The following is a 17,303-nucleotide window of genomic DNA, read 5'->3' on the forward strand; positions in this document are numbered from 1 at the left end:
AATGTGAGTGGCGTGGCCAGTGTGAGGGGCGTGGTCAATGTGAGGGGCGTGGTCAATGTGAGGGGCGTGGTCAATGTGAGGGGAGTGGCGCCCCCCCCCCCCCCCCACCACTAGGTGGCGCCACCACCCCGCTCCGCACCCCTCAGAATTGAGGGGGGGGGGGCTTTGACTCGCGACATGGCCCCGATATCGCGACCGTCGCGGTTTATTGTGAGTCCCGCACGGATCCCGAGGGCAGGATGGTCTCGGCCACCAGCGGCGGGAGGTCCCGGGGGGGCTCCGGAGCGAGGCACAGAGCGTCCTGCAGCTCCCGCCGGGCCTGCGCGCTGAGGGTCCCCTCATGGTGCAGCCGCAGCCAGGGCTGGCCTGAGGGACAGGGGCACGGAGGGGTCATCGGGGGACACACGGGGGTCCCGGGGGACACACGGGGGTCCCGGGGTGCCCTCACCTGCCCGCAGGTGCTGCCCGGTGCCCACCAGCAGCTCGGCCCCCACACGGAGGTTCACGGGGTCCCCGGCCCGAGCCCGGCCCGCGCCCAAGTGATGCAGGACCCGCGCCAGGGGCAGCGCCCGCACCTGCTGCACCCAGCCTGGGGACAGGGACATGGACATGGGACAGGGACAGTGCCAGAAACTGCTGCACCCAGCCTGGGGACAGGGACAGGGACATGGGACAGGGACAGTGCCAGAACCTGCTGCACCCAGCCTGGGGACAGGGACAGGGACATGGGACAGGGACATGGGAGGGACAGGGACAGTGCCCGCACCTGCTGCACCCAGCCTGGGGGACAGGGACAGGGACATGGGACACGGGGGGTGACAGGGGACATGGGACACGGGGGGTACAGGGACATGGACACGGGACAGGGGCAGCGCCCGCACCTGCTGCACCCAGCCTGGGGACAGGGACAGGGACATGGGACAGGGGCAGTGCCCGCACCTGCTGCACCCAGCCTGGGGACAGGGACAGGGACATGGACACGGGACAAGGACACTGCCCACAACTGCTGCACCCAGCCTGGGGACAGGGACATGGACATGGGACAGGGACAGTGCCAGAAACTGCTGCACCCAGCCTGGGGACAGGGACAGGGACATGGGACAGGGACACTGCCTACAACTGCTGCACCCAACCTGGGGACAGGGACATGGGAGGGATAGGGGACATGGACACGGGGGGACATGGACACGGGGGGACAGGGGCAGTGCCCGCACCTACTGCACCCAGCCTGGGGGACAGGGACGGGGACAGGGACATGGGAGGGACAGGGGCATGGAAGGGACAGGGGACAGGGACATGGGAGGGACAGGGACACTGCCCACAACTGCTGCACCCAGCCTGGGGGACAGAGACATGGACACGGGGGGACAGGGACATGGGGCAGGAACAGCCCGGGGATGTGGGTCAGGGAGCACAGGTGAGGAACCCCCAGAATATGGGATTGGGAATCAGGGACCCCCGAGGCACAGGGTGTGGGCAGGGGGGTTTGGGGACCCTCAGAATACGGGATTGGGAATCAGGGACCCCCGAGGCACAGGGTGTGGGCAGGGGGTTTGGGGACCCTCGAGGCACAGGGTGTGGGCAGGGGGGTTTGGGGACCCCCAAGCACAGAGGATGGGGGGCAGAAGGGTGCAGGTGAGGACCCCCAGGGTGGGGGGAATAATCCAGGGGAGTCCTGAACATCCCAAGGAGGGGTGAGAGGTGGGAGGGGAGTGGGAGCAGTGGGAATGGGGGACCCTCAACCCCCCCGAGGGGATGTGGGGTGAAGGGAAGGTGGGGATTTGGGGTGGGGGTCCCCTCTGACCTTCCTGCAGCACGGGCAGCTCCTCGCAGACCTCGGCCTGGCCCAGGAGCTGGCGGCGCCGGGCGGGGGTCCCGGCACAGAGCTCCCGGGCGGTTTCGGGGGGCACCCCCTGCGCCCCCAGCATGGCCTCGAACTTGCCCAGGGCTGAGCCATCGTCCAGAGCCCGGGCCAGGCGCTCACGGCCCTGCTCGGGGCCCTGCTCCATCCCGCACTGCCACAGCAGCACCCCGCCTGCACCCCAAAGCGGGACACGGGCTGGGACCCCCACAGCCAGCCCCGCTCCTGGGACCCCCTAAAACCTGCCCCGCCGGGACAAGGAACAGGGCCGGGACCCCCCCCAGCCACCCCCGCTCCTGGGACCCCCAAATCCTGCCCCACCGGGACAAGGAACAGGGCTGGGACCCCCCCCAGCCACCCCCGCTCCTGGGAGACCCCAAATCCTGCCCCGCCGGGACAAGGAGCAGGGCCGGGACCCCCCAAATCCTGCCCCGCCGGGACAAGGAGCAGGGCCGGGACCCCCCAAATCCTGCCCCGCCGGGACAAGGAGCAGGGCTGGGACCCCCCACAGCCAGTCCCGCTCCTGCCAGCCCCCCAAATCCTGCCCCTCCGGGACAAGGAGCAGGGCTGGGACCCCCCCCAGCCACCCCCGCTCCTGGGACCCCCCAAATCCTGCCCCGCCGGGACAAGGAGCAGGGCCGGGACCCCCCAAATCCTGCCCCGCCGGGACAAGGAGGAGAGCCGGGACCCCCCCCCCAGCCACCCCCGCTCCTGCCAGCCCCCCAAATCCTGCCCCACCGGGACAAGGAGCGGGGCCGGGACCCCCCATAGGCACCCCCGCTCCTGAGACCCCCCAAATCCTGCCCCGCCGGGACAAGGAGCAGGGCCGGGACCCCCCAGATCCTGCCCCACCGGGACAAGGAGCAGGGCTGGGACCCCCACCCAGCCAGCCCCACTCCTGCCAGCCCCCAAATCCTGCCCCACCGGGACAAGGAGCAGGGCTGGGAGAGGGATCACAGGAGGGGACAGAGGGTGGTGGGACCCCGGGATTGAGGGGTCAGGACTGGACACTGGACCCTGAGCCCCCCCGTGTCCCCTCACTGACCCAGGACGGTGACCAGGTGTCGCAGGTCGCTGGGGCCGCTCCCCCCCAGGCACTGGAGCGCCTCCAGCACCTCGAGCGCGTTGCCCACGGCGCGGCCCAGCGGCTGCTCCATGCGGGTCAGCAGGGCCGCGGTGCGGATCCCCAGCTGGGTGCCCACCTCCACCTGCGGGGACACCACGGGCTGGCGGGACAGCCAGCGGGGAAAGGACAGGGACAGGGCGGGGACAGGGATGGATAGGGGCAGGGCGGGGACAGGGATGGAGAGGTGCAGGGATGGACAGAGAGAGAGGCAGAGGGTAGGGATGGGGACAGGTGGGGACAGGGACAGCGGGCAGGGATAAGGGACATGTGGGGACAGGGACAGCGGGCAGGGATAAGGGACATGTGGGGACAGGGACAGCGGGCAGGGATAAGGGACATGTGGGGATAGGGATGGATAGGGGCAGGGATGGTCAGGGGCGAGGGCAGGGATGGGGACACGTGGGGACAGGGACAGCGGGCAGGGATAAGGAACAGGCAGGAATAGGGACAGATGGCAGGGATAAGGGACATGTGGGGACAGGGACAGCGGGCAGGGATAAGGGACAGGCGCGGATAGGGATGGATAGGGGCAGAGATGGACAGGGATGGATAGGGGCAGAGATGGACAGGGACGGAGGGCAGGAATGGGGACACGTGGGGACAGGGACAGAGGGCAGGGATAAGGGACAGGCAGGGACAGGGACAGCGGGCAGGGACAGGAGCAGGGACAGGGCCAGGCAGGGACAGTGGGAAGGAGAACAGACAGGGACAGGGACAGGGAGAGCAGGCAGGGATGGGACACGGGGGGACACGGACTGGCAGGGACAGGGACAGCGACAGCGGGAATGGCCCCGGACAGCAGGGGGGGAGAGCGGGCAGGAGAGAGCACAGGGACAGTGGGAGGGGACAGACAGAGTTCAGGGCCGGGGACACGTGGGGACAGGGACAGGGGTAGAGGACAAGCAGGGACAGGAGCAGAGTCAGGAGCAGGGACAGTGGGAAGGAGAACAGACAGGGACAAGGGACGGTGGGCAGGGACAGGGACAGCGGACGGGGACAGGGACAGGAGCAGGGCCAGGCAGGGACGGAGGGAAGGAGGACAGACAGGAGCAGGGAGAGCAGGCAGGGATGGGACATGGGGGGACACGGACTGGCAGGGACAGGGACAGTGGGCAGGGACAGGAGCAGGGACAGCGGGAATGGCCCCGGACAGCAGGCGGGGAGAGCGGGCAGGAGAGAGCACAGGGACAGTGGGAGGGGACAGACAGAGTTCAGGGCAGGGGACACGTGGGGACAGGGACAGGGATAGAGGACAAGCAGGGACAGGAGCAGAGCCAGGAGCAGGGACAGTGGGAAGGAGAACAGACAGGGACAAGGACAAGGCAGAGCAGGCAGGGGTGGGACACGGAGAGCCAGGGACAGCGAGCAGGGACAGAAGCAGAGACAGCGGACAGGAGAGGGGACAGGGACAGTGGCAGGGGAGAGGTGCCCGAGGTGTCACCAGGCTCTGTGCCAGCTCCCGTGCGCTCTCCTGGGTGGGGTACAGAGCTGCGCCCCCGAACTTCACATCGAGCACCAGCGCCGAGAGCCGCTCCGCCGCCTTCTTGCTGAGGATGGAGGCTGGGCCGGGCGGAGGGGCTGGGGGTCACCGCCTGCACCCCGCCCCGCTCCGCCTGTCCCCGTGTGTCCCTGTCCCCGTACCGGTGATGAGGGGCAGGCTGTCCACGGTGGCCGTGACATCGCGCAGCCCGTAGAGCACCCGGTCGGCGGGCACCAGCTCCGCGCTCTGCCCCACGATGCAGCAGCCCACCCGCTCCAGGATGTGCCGCATCTGCGGGCACGGCGACACCCCAGGGACACCCAGGGACACCTCAGTGACACCCAGGGACACCCCAGGGACATCCACACCCATCGGTACCCAGAACTCACAGGTATGCTACCAGCACCCATCCCTCCCCTTCAGACACCATCAGCACCCCATATCCCATTGCCACTGACACCCCAGGGACACTCACACATCCACGGGCACCCCATGGGAACCCCCATCTTCTCCTGAGCCCTTCTGGGACCCCAGGAGAACCCAAAACCCTCTTCGGACCTCATGGACACCCCATTGTCACCCCACACCCCATGGACACCCCATTGGCACCCCACACCCCATGGACACCCCACTGAGTCCCCATCATCACCCCGTTGTCACCCCCACCCCCGTGCAGCCCCGGTGTCCCCAAGCCCACTTCCTGCAGGGTGTGGGGGTGCCCGTGGTGTCCCCGTCCCCCACCCCCGTCTGTCACCTCCTCGGGGCTCTGGGAGACGCGGAATCCGGGAATGGCCTCCAGCTTGTCCAGGGTGCCCCCGGTGTGACCCAGCCCGCGCCCGCTGATCATGGGCACCTAGGAGAGGGCACAGGTGGGCACAGGGGACCATCCCCCGCTCCCTGCCCCATCCCTGGGTCCCCCTCACCTTGCAGCCGCAGGCGGCCAGCGCGGGGGCCAGGGCCAGGCTGACCTTGTCCCCAACGCCACCGGTTGAGTGCTTGTCCACCACCAGCCCGTGCCAGGCGGGCGGCCAGGCCATTGTCCGGCCAGAGCTGGCCATGGCCTGGGTCAGGGCCAGGGTCTCACCCGCGTCCATGCCCCGCAGCCGGATGGCCATCAGCATGGCGCCTGCGGTGACAGCGGCCGGCTGTGTGTCACCTCCCCGGTCCCCTCCCCTGTCCCCAACCTGCCCCGTGCCTCGCAGCCAGATGCCATCAGCATGGCACCTGGGGACACGCGGGGCCACCTCAGTGCCCTCCCCAGGACCCTCATCCGGCCACATCCCCTGGTGGTGACCCTCTGCCACGTCCTGGTGTCCCCTCAGCCCTGTCCCCTGCTCACCCGGGGTGTCCCTCGCACGGCTGGGACGTCCCCTACCCCGGTGTCCCCTTGCGTGTCACTCCCCTGGCCATGTCCCCCCGGCTCTGTCCCCGTCCCATCGGCGCGTCCCCGGCCGTGTCTCCCTCCCCGGGGGTGTCCCCGCGCCCCTCCCTCCCGCACCGATCTGTCCCTGCTGCACGGTGCCCTCGGTGACGCCGCGCACGAAGCTCCGGATCTCGGCGTCCTCCAGGCGCTCCCCGTCCCGCTTCTTGCGGATCAGCGTGGGGAGAGGGGTCGGGGCGTCCATCCCGGTCCCGGACAGCTGGCACCCCGCTTCGGGACAGCTGGCACCCCGCTTTGGGACAGCTGGCACCCCGCTTCGGGCCACCCCGATGTGGCACCGAGGGCAGCCGAGCCCGCCCGGTGCCCGCCCGGTTCCCGCACGGCCGCGCCTCCCCCGGCGCTGCTGGGACTTGCCCGTGCCCGACCCGGCCCGGCCCGGCCTGGCCCCGTGCCCGTGCCCGCTGCCCGCGGGCGGCTCCGGCCGTGGACTTTGAGCCCGGGACAACGAGCGGGACACGGGAGAGGCCGCGGAGGGGGGTGACACGGGGGGTGACACGGGGGGTGACACGGGGGATGGCCCCAGGTCCCTCATTCGCCGTGACTCTGCCCTGCCAGGGACCGCCCCCATCCCACATGTCCCACGGAGCGGAGGGAGTCCCCAAGGCGCGGGGCACTCGTGTCCCCTCCCGGTTTGGTGTCCCCAGAGCCACCAAAGCCCCGCGGTCCTGGGTGGGATGGGACTGGAGAAGGGAGAGGGTTGGTACCACACCCCACCTTGGGGTCCCCTCGCCAGGGTCTCCCCCTCAGGATGGGCAAGGGGCGGCTTTAGGGGATCCCCCGCCCCGCAGTGCGACGCAGCGGGACAGAAGGAGAGCGAGCGAGTGCTGCTGCAGGTCGTGTTTGTCACAGGATGGCAATGTCACCCCCGTCCCCGCTCCCCCCTACGGGCGCGAGTCCATCACGGGGATCACGCTTTCCGAGTGGCGCACGCCGAACGTCTGTCCTTGTTTCTGGCTCTGCGGGGGAACAGAGAGGGTGTGAAGGTTAGGGGCTGTGGGTCCCTGTCCCCGAACCCTGTCCCCGTCCCTGTCCCCGTCCCCGCTCACCTGCTTGGGGCTGTAGTCGCTGGGGCCGGGGGTGTGTGAGACGGCGCGGGGGCGGCTCCGGCCCGTCATGGTGCAGCGGGGAGCGCGCGTCATGTACACATTGGTGTCCACGGTGCTGTATTTGCTGGGTCCTGGGGTCTGCGGGGACAGGGGAGGGTGACGAGACCTCCTGGACCCCGTACTCTCGGTACCCGGACCCCCGGCACCCCACACCTTGGCACTCCAACCCCCCAGACCCTTGGCACCCTGACCCCCCATACCCTTGGCACCCCATACCCTTGGCACCTCAATCCCCCACCCCCTCGGTACCCCAGCCCCCAGCCCCCCTGCACCCCAGTCCCTTTGCACCTGCTCCCCCTGCCCCCCAATCCCCCGTCACCCCCCGGTCCTCACCGTTTTCTTGTTTTCGAAAATGCTGGGGCCTCTCCCGGTCATGGTGCATTGAGGAGCCGATTTCTTGTTCACCAGGTGTGGGCCCATCACGGGGGGCAGCTGGTAGCTGCCAGGGCCTGGGGGGGAGGGGACACGGCTCAGGGGGTCACAGGGGCTTCACCCTCCCACGGGTGGGGAGGGAAGGCTCAGCCCCGGGGTGCTGGGGGGTCAGCCCGACCAGGGGGTGGTGGGGAGCCCAGTCTGGCCCAGGGGGATCCCAGCCCGAGGAGGACATGGGGGGCCAGCCCAGCCCAGGGGGTGATGGGGGGTCCCGGCTCAGGGGTGAGATGGGATTCCAGCCCAGCCCCTGAAGAGATTAGGGGGTCCCAGCCCACGTGGGATAATGGGGTTCCCTGTCCAGGTAGGAATTTAGAGGGTCCCAGCCCCAGGGAGATGACGGGGTCCCAGTCCAGGTGGAAAAATGGGGTTCCCTGTCCAGGTAGGGATAATGAGGGTTCCAGCCCAGGTGGGATAATGGTGGTCCCAGCCCAGATGGGAATTTAGAGGGTTCCAGCCCAGGTGGGATAACGGGGTCCCAGCCCAGGTAGGAATTTAGAGAGTCTCAGTCCAGGTAGGAATTTAGAGGGTCCCAGCCCAGGTAGGATAATGGGGTCCCAACCCAGGTAAGATTACAGGGTCCCAGCCCCGGAGGAATTTAGAGGGTCCCAGCCCCAGGTGGGATAACGGGGTCCCAGCCCGAGGGACGCGGGGGTCCCAGCCCACGTAGGAATTTAGGAGGTTCCAGCCCAGGTAGGATAACAGGGTCCTCGCCCCAGAGGAATTTAGAGGGTCCCAGCCCAGGTAGGATAACAGGGTCCCAGCCCTAGAAGAATTTAGAGGGTCCCAGCCCCGGAGGAATGTAGAGGATTCCAGCCCAGGTAAGATAACGGGGTCCCATCCCCGAAGGAATTTAGAGGGTCCCAGCCCCAGGAAGGATAACGGGGTCCCAGCCCTGGAGGAATTTAGGGGGTCCCAGCCCGGGGGACGCGGGGGTCCCATCCCGCCCCCCCTCACCTGGCGTCTGCTGCGGTTTGTCCTGGCGGCCGCGGGACGTGACGGAGCAGGCGGGGGCCGAGGGCAGGGTCATCCTGTCGGCCAGCTCGGGGGAGTAATAGGCTGCGAGGGGCGAGAGGGGTCAGCCCCCAAAGCTCGGGGGGCTTCTGCCCGGCCCCTCCCTCCCTCCGTGGCTCACCTGGCCCGGGTGTGTCGCTGGCCCGGCGCTGGCGGGCCCGGCCGCTCATGGTGAAGGCGGGCCCGCGGTCCCGGCCCCGGGCGGTGCAGCCGGTGGGCACCATGTACTGCGGGCCGGGGGAGCGCGGCAGCTCGGGGTCGCCCAGCCGGAGCCCGAAGCTGAATGCGGGAGCGCGCTGGGTGGAGGGATCGCAGTGCTCGTAGCCTGGGGATGGGATGGGATGGGATGGGATGGACAGCGGCTCGGTGGGACTGTCCTGCCCGTGCTGTCCCCGCGGGCCCCGCCGTGCCGCACTCACCGATACCGCTGGGCAGCCCGTACTGGGGGCCGGGGCTGCGGAACTGGGACGCCACGGGCACCCGGGGCCGGTGCGGTCTCCAGGAGCCCACCCAGCGGTGCTTGGACATGGGGGGGTGGGGGGCGTTGCTGGTGCTCCTCAGGGTCGCTCCCCGCGCCGCTGCCCTCGGGGGAAGGTGGCAGTGCCCGGGCCGGACGGGGTGGCAGCAGCGGCGCCGGCGCGCGGTGGTGGCAGCGGCGCCCTGGTGACAAGTGACACTGCCGCGGGGACGCGGGTGGCGGCGGCGGAGTGGGGGACGTGGTGTCACAATGGCCGCGGGGTTCCAGCGTCGTGTCACCGCGGTGACAACGGTGACAGCGCCGGGGAGGGAACGCCGAGAACCCCGGGGATGCGTTCCAAAAAGGCGCCCCAAAAATGCGCCCCGAAAATGCATCCCCAGTGGGTACATCTCAAAAATACACCCAAAAAATACACCCCAAAAATGCACCCCGAAAATGCATCCCCAGTGGGTATATCTCAAAAATACACCCCAAAAATGCACCCCGAAAATGCACCCCCAGTGGGTACATCTCAAAATGCACCCCAAAAATGAACCCCAAAAATGCACCCCGAAAATGCATCCCTAGTGGGTACATCTCAAAAAATACACCCCAAAAATACTCCCCATGGATACATCCCAAAAATGCACCCCGGAAATGCACCCCCAGTGGGTACATCTCAAAAATGCACCCCAAAAATACACCCCAAACATACACCAAATAAATACACGCCCCCGTAGATACAGCTCAAAAAATACACCCCAAAAATGTACCCCACGGATCCACCCAATAAATACACCCCCCGTGGATACACCCCCAAAATAAATATCCCCCGGGGGATAACCCCCAAAATACACTCCCAATGTACTTTTATATCTCAAAAATACACCTCAAAAATGCACCCCATGGGTACATTCCATAGATACACCCCCATAGATATATCCCAAAAATACACCCCAAAAATACAGCCCATGGATACAACCCAAAAATGCACCCCCAGTGGATAAATTTCAAAAAATACACCCCAAACATACACCCCAAAAATGCACCCCATGGATACAACCCAAAAATACACCCCATGGGTACATCCAAAACATACACCCCAAAAATGCCCCCCACACATACACCCCAAAAACACATCCCATAGATACACCCCAAAAACAAATCCCATAGATACACCCCAAAAACACATCCCATAGATGCAGCCCCTGCACCCCACGGATGCACCCCCACACCGCATGTCTGACCCCATGGAGAGGACAGAGGGACAGGAGGGGACAGGAGGGGACAGGAGGGACAGGGAGACACAGGAGCGCAAGGACAGAGGGACAGGAGGGGACAGGAGGGGACAGGAGGGGACAGAGAGACACAGGAGCACAAGGACAGAGGGACAGGAGGGGACAGGAGGGACAGGAGGGACAGGGAGACACAGGAGCACAAGGACAGAGGGACAGGAGGGGACAGGAGGGACAGGAGCACAAGGACAGAGGGACAGGAGGGGACAGGAGGGGACAGGAGGGGACAGGAGGGACAGGGAGACACAGGAGCACAAGGACAGAGGGACAGGAGGGGACAGAGAGACACAGGAGCACAAGGACAGAGGGACAGGAGGGGACAGGAGGGGACAGGAGGGGACAGAGAGACACAGGAGCACAAGGACAGAGGGACAGGAGGGGACAGGAGGGACAGGAGGGACAGGGAGACACAGGAGCACAAGGACAGAGGGACAGGAGGGGACAGGAGGGACAGGGAGACACAGGAGCACAAGGACAGGGGGACAGGAGGGGACAGGAGGGACAGGGAGACACAAGGACAGAGGGACAGGAGGGGACAGAAGGGACAGGAGGGACAGGGAGACACAGGAGCACAAGGACAGAGGGACAGGAGGGGCCAGGGAGACACAAGGACAGAGGGACAGGAGGGGACATGGGAGGGGACACAGGGACGGTGGGGGAACGTGGAGACTTGGGGGCATGAGCGACACATGGGGGACATGGGGACATCTGGAGATCATGGGGACATGGGGACAGGGTGATGTGGGGACATTGGAGGGGTCACAGGGATGTGGGGACACGGGGACACAGAAACTGGTTGAGACCCCTGGGGATGCCTTGGGGACACCTGTTGGGGACACCCCTCCTCTTGGGGACACTCCATCCCTTGGGGACACCCCATCCCTTGGGGACACCTCTGTCCTGGGGTCACCTCTGTCCTGGGGTCACCTCCGGTCATGTCCCCCCTCCATCCCCCCGGGGGTCACACAGGGCTGGGGGTCCCTGTCCCCTGTCGGTGTCACCGTGGGGCACAGACACAGCCAAGGGACACGGGGGGGTCCCGGTGCTTCCGTCACTTTATTGGGGGGTCCTGGGGGTGCGGGTGGTTCTGGGGTTGGGAATTGGGGTGCAGGACAGGGCTTTGGGATGGGGGCAGGATGTGGGGTTGGGGACAGGGGTGCAGAGCTTGGGGGGGCTGGGGGTGGGATTGGGGCTTGGGGGGCAGAGTGTGGGGCAGGGATGTGGGGTGTGGGGGGCAGGAGGTGGGAATTGGGGGGCAAGAGAATGGGAACAGGGCTGGGGGAAGGGTTTGGGGTCTGGGATGGGGATTTGGGGGATGGGAGGTGAGATTTGGGGGGCAGGAGGTGGGGGTTTGGGGGGCAGCACAGCAGGAGCAGGGTTGGCAGCAGGGATTGGGGTCTGTGCTGTGGTTTGGGGTTTGGGTTTGGGGTTTGGGGTTAGGGTGGAGCCAGGCCCCGGCTCAGGGGGCAGCACAGGGGTCAGGGGGCAGCACAGGGGCCAAGCCCCGGCTCAGGGGGCAGCACAGGGGTCGGGGGACAGCACAGGGGTCAGGGGGCAGCACAGGGGTCGGGGGACAGCACAGGGGTCAGGGGGCAGCACAGGGGTCGGGGGCAGCACAGGGGCCGGGGGCAGCACAGGGGTCAGGGGGTCAGCACAGGGGTCAGGGGGTCAGCACAGGGGTCAGGGGGGCAGGTCCCGGGTCAGGGGGGCAGCACAGGGGTCAGGGGGCAGCACAGGGGCTGGGGGCAGCACAGGGTCAGGGGGCAGCACAGGGGTCAGGCCCCGGGGTCAGGGGGCAGCACAGGGGTCAGGGGGCAGGTCCCGGGGTCAGGGGGCAGCACAGGGGCCGGGGGCAGGTCCCGGGTCAGGGGGCAGCACAGGGGCTGGGGACACCCCTGGCCCCCCTAGGCCGGGTATTTGCACACGAAGGGTTTGCGCTCCCCGCAGGCCTCGCCCTCCCAGGCCATGAACCCTGCGGGGACAGAGCCAGCGCTGGGACAGGGGACACGGGGACACCCTGACAGCCCCCCCTCCGGAGTGGCACAGGGCTGTCCCCAGGCCGTTGTCCCCAGTGTCCCCTCACCTGCCGAGTCCTCCAGGGCGATGCAGGGATGTCCCTTGGGGCCATCGTCCCCGTCCCACGCCCAGTAGTGCCGCGAGGACCCGTCAGCCCAGAGCCAGCCCTGGCGCTGTGACACCAGCGGGACACGCGGGTCACACGGGGGGACAGCAGGGACAGGTGGGACACACGGGACAGGTGAGGCACGCGGGATGGATGGGACACGAGGGACAGAGGGACAGGGGACAGGAGGGACAGGGAGGACAGCAGAGACAAAGGGACAGGGAGGACAGGTGGGACAGGTTCAGGACAGGGGGGACACATGGGGTGAATGGGACAGGTGGGACAGGGGGGACAGGGGGGACAGGAGTGACAGAGGGACAGGGAGGACAGGTGGGACAGGTTCAGGACAGGTGACACGTAGAGGGACAGGGAGGACAGGAGGGACAGAGGAACAGGGAGGACACATGGGGTGAATGGAACAGATGGGACAGGAGGGACAGGGAGGATAATGGGACGGGGGACAGGAGGGACAGGGGGGATACATGGACTGAATGTAACAGGTGGGACAGGTTCAGGACAGGTGACACGTAGAGGGACAGGTGGGACAGGTGGGACAGGTGGGACAGAGGAACAGGAGGACAGGCGGGACAGGTTCAGGACAGGGGGGACACATGGGGTGAATGGAACAGGAGTGACAGGAAGGACAGCAGAGACAGAGGGACAGCAGGGACAGGTGGGACACGCGGGATGGATGGGACAGGTGAGACAGGGGGACAGGAGGGACAGGGGGACAGGAGGGACACATGGGGTGAATGGAACAGGTGGGACAGGGAGGACAGATGGGACAGAGGAACAGGGAGGACAGCAGGGACAGAGGGACAGGTGGGACAGGTGGGACAGAGGGACAGGGAGGACACTTGGGGTGAATGGAACAGGTGGGACAGGTGGGACAGGAAGGACAGGTAGGACAGAGGGACAGGGAGGACAGGCGGGACAGGTTCAGGACAGGTGACACGTAGAGGGACAGGGAGGACAGGTGGGACAGAGGGACAAGGAGCACAGGTGGGACAGGTTCAGGACAGGGGGGACTCATGGGGTGAATGGAACAGGTGGGACAGGGAGGACAGGGGGGACAGGAAGGACAGGTAGGACAGAGGGACAGGGAGGACAGGAAGGACAGGTGGGACAGGTTCAGGACAGGTGACACGTAGAGGGACAGGGAGGACAGGAGGGACAGAGGGACAGGGAGGATAATGGGACAGAGGGACAGGGAGCACAGGTGGGACAGGTTCAGGACAGGTGACACGTAGAGGGACAGGTGGGACAGGTGGGACAGGTGGGACAGAGGAACAGGGAGGACAGGAGGGACAGGTTCAGGACAGGCGGGACAGGTTCAGGACAGGTGACACATGTAGGGACAGGCAGCACGGCAGGGAGGGGACACCAGGAGGGGACACCAGGAGTGGCAGACAGGCACAGGCACAGGCACAGCACGCCGAGGTCACGCACCCGCCGGTGCAGGCCGATCCAGACGCTCTCCTCCTTCTCCCTGTCCCTGTCCCTGTCCCTGTCCTTGTCCCCCTCCTCATCATCCTCTCCCCGCCGCGGCCGCCGCGCGATGAAGGCGGCGAGCGCCCGGTGCTCCTCGGGGCTGTGCAGCGATGCCAGGTGCCCCCCGCGGGTGGCCTGGCACCACGCCTGGGGACAGCGACACGTCCAGGGGGGCCTGGGGGGTTTGGGGGACCCCCAGAACCTCCCACCGCCCCCCTGCACCCACCTCAGCCCTCCTCCAGCTCAGCTGCTGCCCGAAGTAACCATAGCAGTGTCCCTGGAAGGACAGCCACCCGCGGGGACACCTGGTGGCCTCAGCCCCTGCGGGGGGGACAGGGGTGTCACCGCGACACCCCCAAACCCGGCTGGAGCCCCGCGGGGGCGGCTTTGGGGGGGGTCAGGGCAGCCCTGGCCCTGTTTGGGGGACCAAGGCTGGGGAAAAGGTGTGGGGGTGAGGACAGGGGGAGGTTTGGGGGTGCAGGGAGTGGGCGGGGGGTCTGTGTGAAATTTGGGGGATCAGGTGCAGTTTGGGGTCTCAGGGTTCAGTTTAGGGGATCAGGGTACAGTTTAGGGTATCAGGGTGTAATTTGGGGATCTCAGGGTTCAGTTATGGGTCTCAGGGTGTGATCTGGGGTCTCACCCGGCAGGAAGGGGGGCAGCACCAGGCAGCCCAGCAGGCAGAGCCCCAGCAAGGCGGCGGGACCCATCCTCAGCCTTCCTGCAATTGGGGGGGGGCTGCAGGGGGAGCGGGGAACGGCCGCGGACCCTCCCCTGCACCCCCCAACCCTACCCCAGCACCCTCACCCCAGGACTGCCCCAGAATCCCCAGAGCCCCCCAGCACCCCCAGGATCCCCACAGAACCCTCCTAGCACCCCCAGGACTCCCTCAAGACCCTCCCAGAACCCCCAAAATCTCCAGCACCCCCAGGATCCCCCCAGAACCACCAGGAGCCCCCTCAGCACCCCCAGAACCCCCCCTAGAACCCCCAGAACCCCCCAGAACCCTCCTAGCACCCCCAGGACCCCCTCAGGACCCTCCCAGAATCTCCAGCACCCCCAAAATGCCCAGCACTACCAGAATCCCCCTAGAACCACCAGAAGCCCCCCCAGCACCCTCAGAACCCCCCAGCACCCCCAGGATCCCCCCAGGAGCCCACCCAGCACCCCCAGTACCCCCCAGCACCCCCAGGATTCCCACAGAACCCTCCTAGCACCTCCAGGACCCCCTCAGGACCCTCCCAGAACCCCCAAAATCTCCAGCACCCCCAGGATCCCCCCAGAACCACCAGGAATCCCCCCAGCCCCCCCAGCACCCCCCCTAGAACCTCCAGAACCCCCCAGAACCCCCAGCACCCCCAGGATCCCCACAGAACCCTCCTAGCACCCCCAGGACCCCCTCAGGACCCTCCCAGAGCCCCCCAAATCCTCAGCACCCCTAGGATCCTCCCAGGATCCCCCCAGAACCCCCCAGCACCCCCAGAACCCCTCAGCACCCCCCAGCACCCCCAGGATCCCCCCAGAAGCCCCCCCAGAACCCCCCCAGCATCCCCCCAGCACCCCCAGGATCTCCCCAGGAGCCTCCCCAGGATCCCCCCAGGAGCCAACCCAGGATCCCCCCAGAACCCCCCAGCACCCCCAGGATCCCCTCAAGACCCTCCTAGCACCCCCAGGAGCCAACCCACGATCCCCCCAGCACCCCCAGAACCCCCTCAGCACCCCCCAGCACCTCTCAGCTCCCGCAGCTCCCGGCTGACAGGACGGGGACACCCCAACCCCTTTATAGTCCCCGAGGGGGGCGCGGCTCGGGGGGGCCGGGCCGGGAGCACCCACCCGTGCAGCGCCGCTGGCACCGCAACAAAGGCGCGGGTGACGCCGGCACCCACCCGTGCCACCCCCCCGTGCCACCCGTGCCATCCCCGGCACCCACCCGTGCCACCCCCGGGCACCCACCCGGCACCCCCGGCACCCCCGGGCACCCACCCGTGCCACCCCCGGCACCCCCGGCACCCTCGGCACCCCCGGCACCCCCCCGTGCCACCCGTGCCACCCCCGGGCACCCACCCGGCACCCCCGGCACCCCCGGGCACCCACCCGTGCCACCCCCGGCACCCCCGGCACCCTCGGCACCCCCGGCACCCCCCCGTGCCACCCGTGCCACCCCCGGCACCCCCCCGTGCCACCCCCGGCACCCCCGGGTGCTGCCCCCGCTCTCGGGGTGCCGGGACAGGGACCCCCGGGGGGACCGGGCTGTGCTGGGGACACCCTGACAGCACCCGGGGGTCCCTGGCGGGGTCAGGGGTCACCCCACGGGGGGTGGGGGTCACACACCGGCCACGGGCACAGCCCCGTGTGAGCCCCCCCGAGGGGCACGGAGCTGGGAGGGGACACGGGGGGACAGGAGGGGACACGGGGGGACAGGAGGGGACACAGGGGGGACACGGGGGGGGACACGGGGGGGTCACCCAGCCCTGAGTGCGGACAGGGGGGGTGAAGGTGCCGGGGGGGCCGGGCTGGGGTGCGGTCTGATCAGGGTTTGATAAGGGTTTGATAAGGGTTTGATAAGGGTTTGATAAGGGTTTGATAAGGGTTTGATAAGGGAGGGGGAGAGGCCGCGGCCAACAGGGACCGAGGGACAGACAGAGGGACAGACAGAGGGACACAGACAGAGGGACAGAGGGACAGACAGAGGGACAGACAGAGGGACAGACAGAGGGACAGACAGAGGGACACAGACAGAGGGACAGACAGAGGGACAGACAGGGGGACACGGACCGAGGGACACAGACAGAGGGACAGAGGGACAGACAGAGGGACAGACAGAGGGACAGACAGAGGGGCAGACAGAGGGACACAGACAGAGGGACAGACAGAGGGGCAGACAGAGGGACAGACAGAGGGACAGACAGAGGGGCAGACAGAGGGACAGACAGAGGGACAGACAGAGGGACACAGACAGAGGGACAGACAGAGGGACACAGACAGAGGGACACAGACAGAGGGACAGACAGAGGGACAGACAGAGGGACAGACAGAGGGACACAGAGGGACAGACCGAGGGACAGACAGAGGGACAGACAGAGGGACACGGACAGAGGGACAGACAGAGGGACAGACAGATGGACACGGACAGAGGGACACGGACAGAGGGACAGACAGACAGAGGGACACAGACCGAGGGACAGACAGAGGGACACGGACAGAGGGACAGACAGAGGGACAGACAGAGGGACAGACAGAGTGACAGACAGAGGGACACAAACAGAGGGACACGGACGCCGCTCGCGCTCCGGGGTCCCAGCATCGCCCACCCCGCCCCCAGCTGTGACCGCACCCGGGACAGGCCCGTGGCCACCTCCCAGACCCCTGGGGGCTCCGTGGGGGACACGGGGACAGCGTGGGGACAGCGGGGACCGCAGTGTGGGGTTGGGGTGAGGGATGGCACCCCGGTATGGGGCCGGGGTGTGGGACACAGCCGGGGGGT

General features: G+C 67.5%; 2 protein-coding genes across 2 annotated transcripts; both read right to left on the reverse strand.

Moving 5' to 3' along the window:
- Positions 1 to 205: 205 nt before the first annotated feature.
- Positions 206 to 6,440, reverse strand: LOC116995146 (thymidine phosphorylase). The gene is made up of 9 exons (XM_033057532.1): positions 5,966 to 6,440; positions 5,391 to 5,593; positions 5,222 to 5,320; positions 4,629 to 4,758; positions 4,429 to 4,547; positions 2,907 to 3,069; positions 1,805 to 2,035; positions 449 to 589; positions 206 to 366 (listed from the first exon to the last, which is right to left on the reverse strand). The coding sequence occupies exons 1-9, from the start codon at positions 6,438 to 6,440 to the stop codon at positions 206 to 208; spliced, it is 1,722 nt and encodes a 573-aa protein (XP_032913423.1).
- A 325-nt stretch (positions 6,441 to 6,765) lies between these two features.
- On the reverse strand, positions 6,766 to 8,639 carry ODF3B (outer dense fiber of sperm tails 3B). Its single transcript, XM_033056879.1, has 5 exons — positions 8,579 to 8,639; positions 8,401 to 8,502; positions 7,348 to 7,463; positions 6,955 to 7,092; positions 6,766 to 6,864 (listed from the first exon to the last, which is right to left on the reverse strand). Exons 1-5 carry the CDS (start codon positions 8,625 to 8,627, stop codon positions 6,790 to 6,792), a joined length of 480 nt encoding a protein of 159 aa, XP_032912770.1. The 5' UTR covers positions 8,628 to 8,639; the 3' UTR covers positions 6,766 to 6,789.
- Positions 8,640 to 17,303: the final 8,664 nt, after the last annotated feature.

Source organism: Catharus ustulatus, chromosome 4 (genome assembly GCF_009819885.2).
Source record: "Catharus ustulatus isolate bCatUst1 chromosome 4, bCatUst1.pri.v2, whole genome shotgun sequence".
NCBI lineage: Eukaryota > Metazoa > Chordata > Aves > Passeriformes > Turdidae > Catharus > Catharus ustulatus.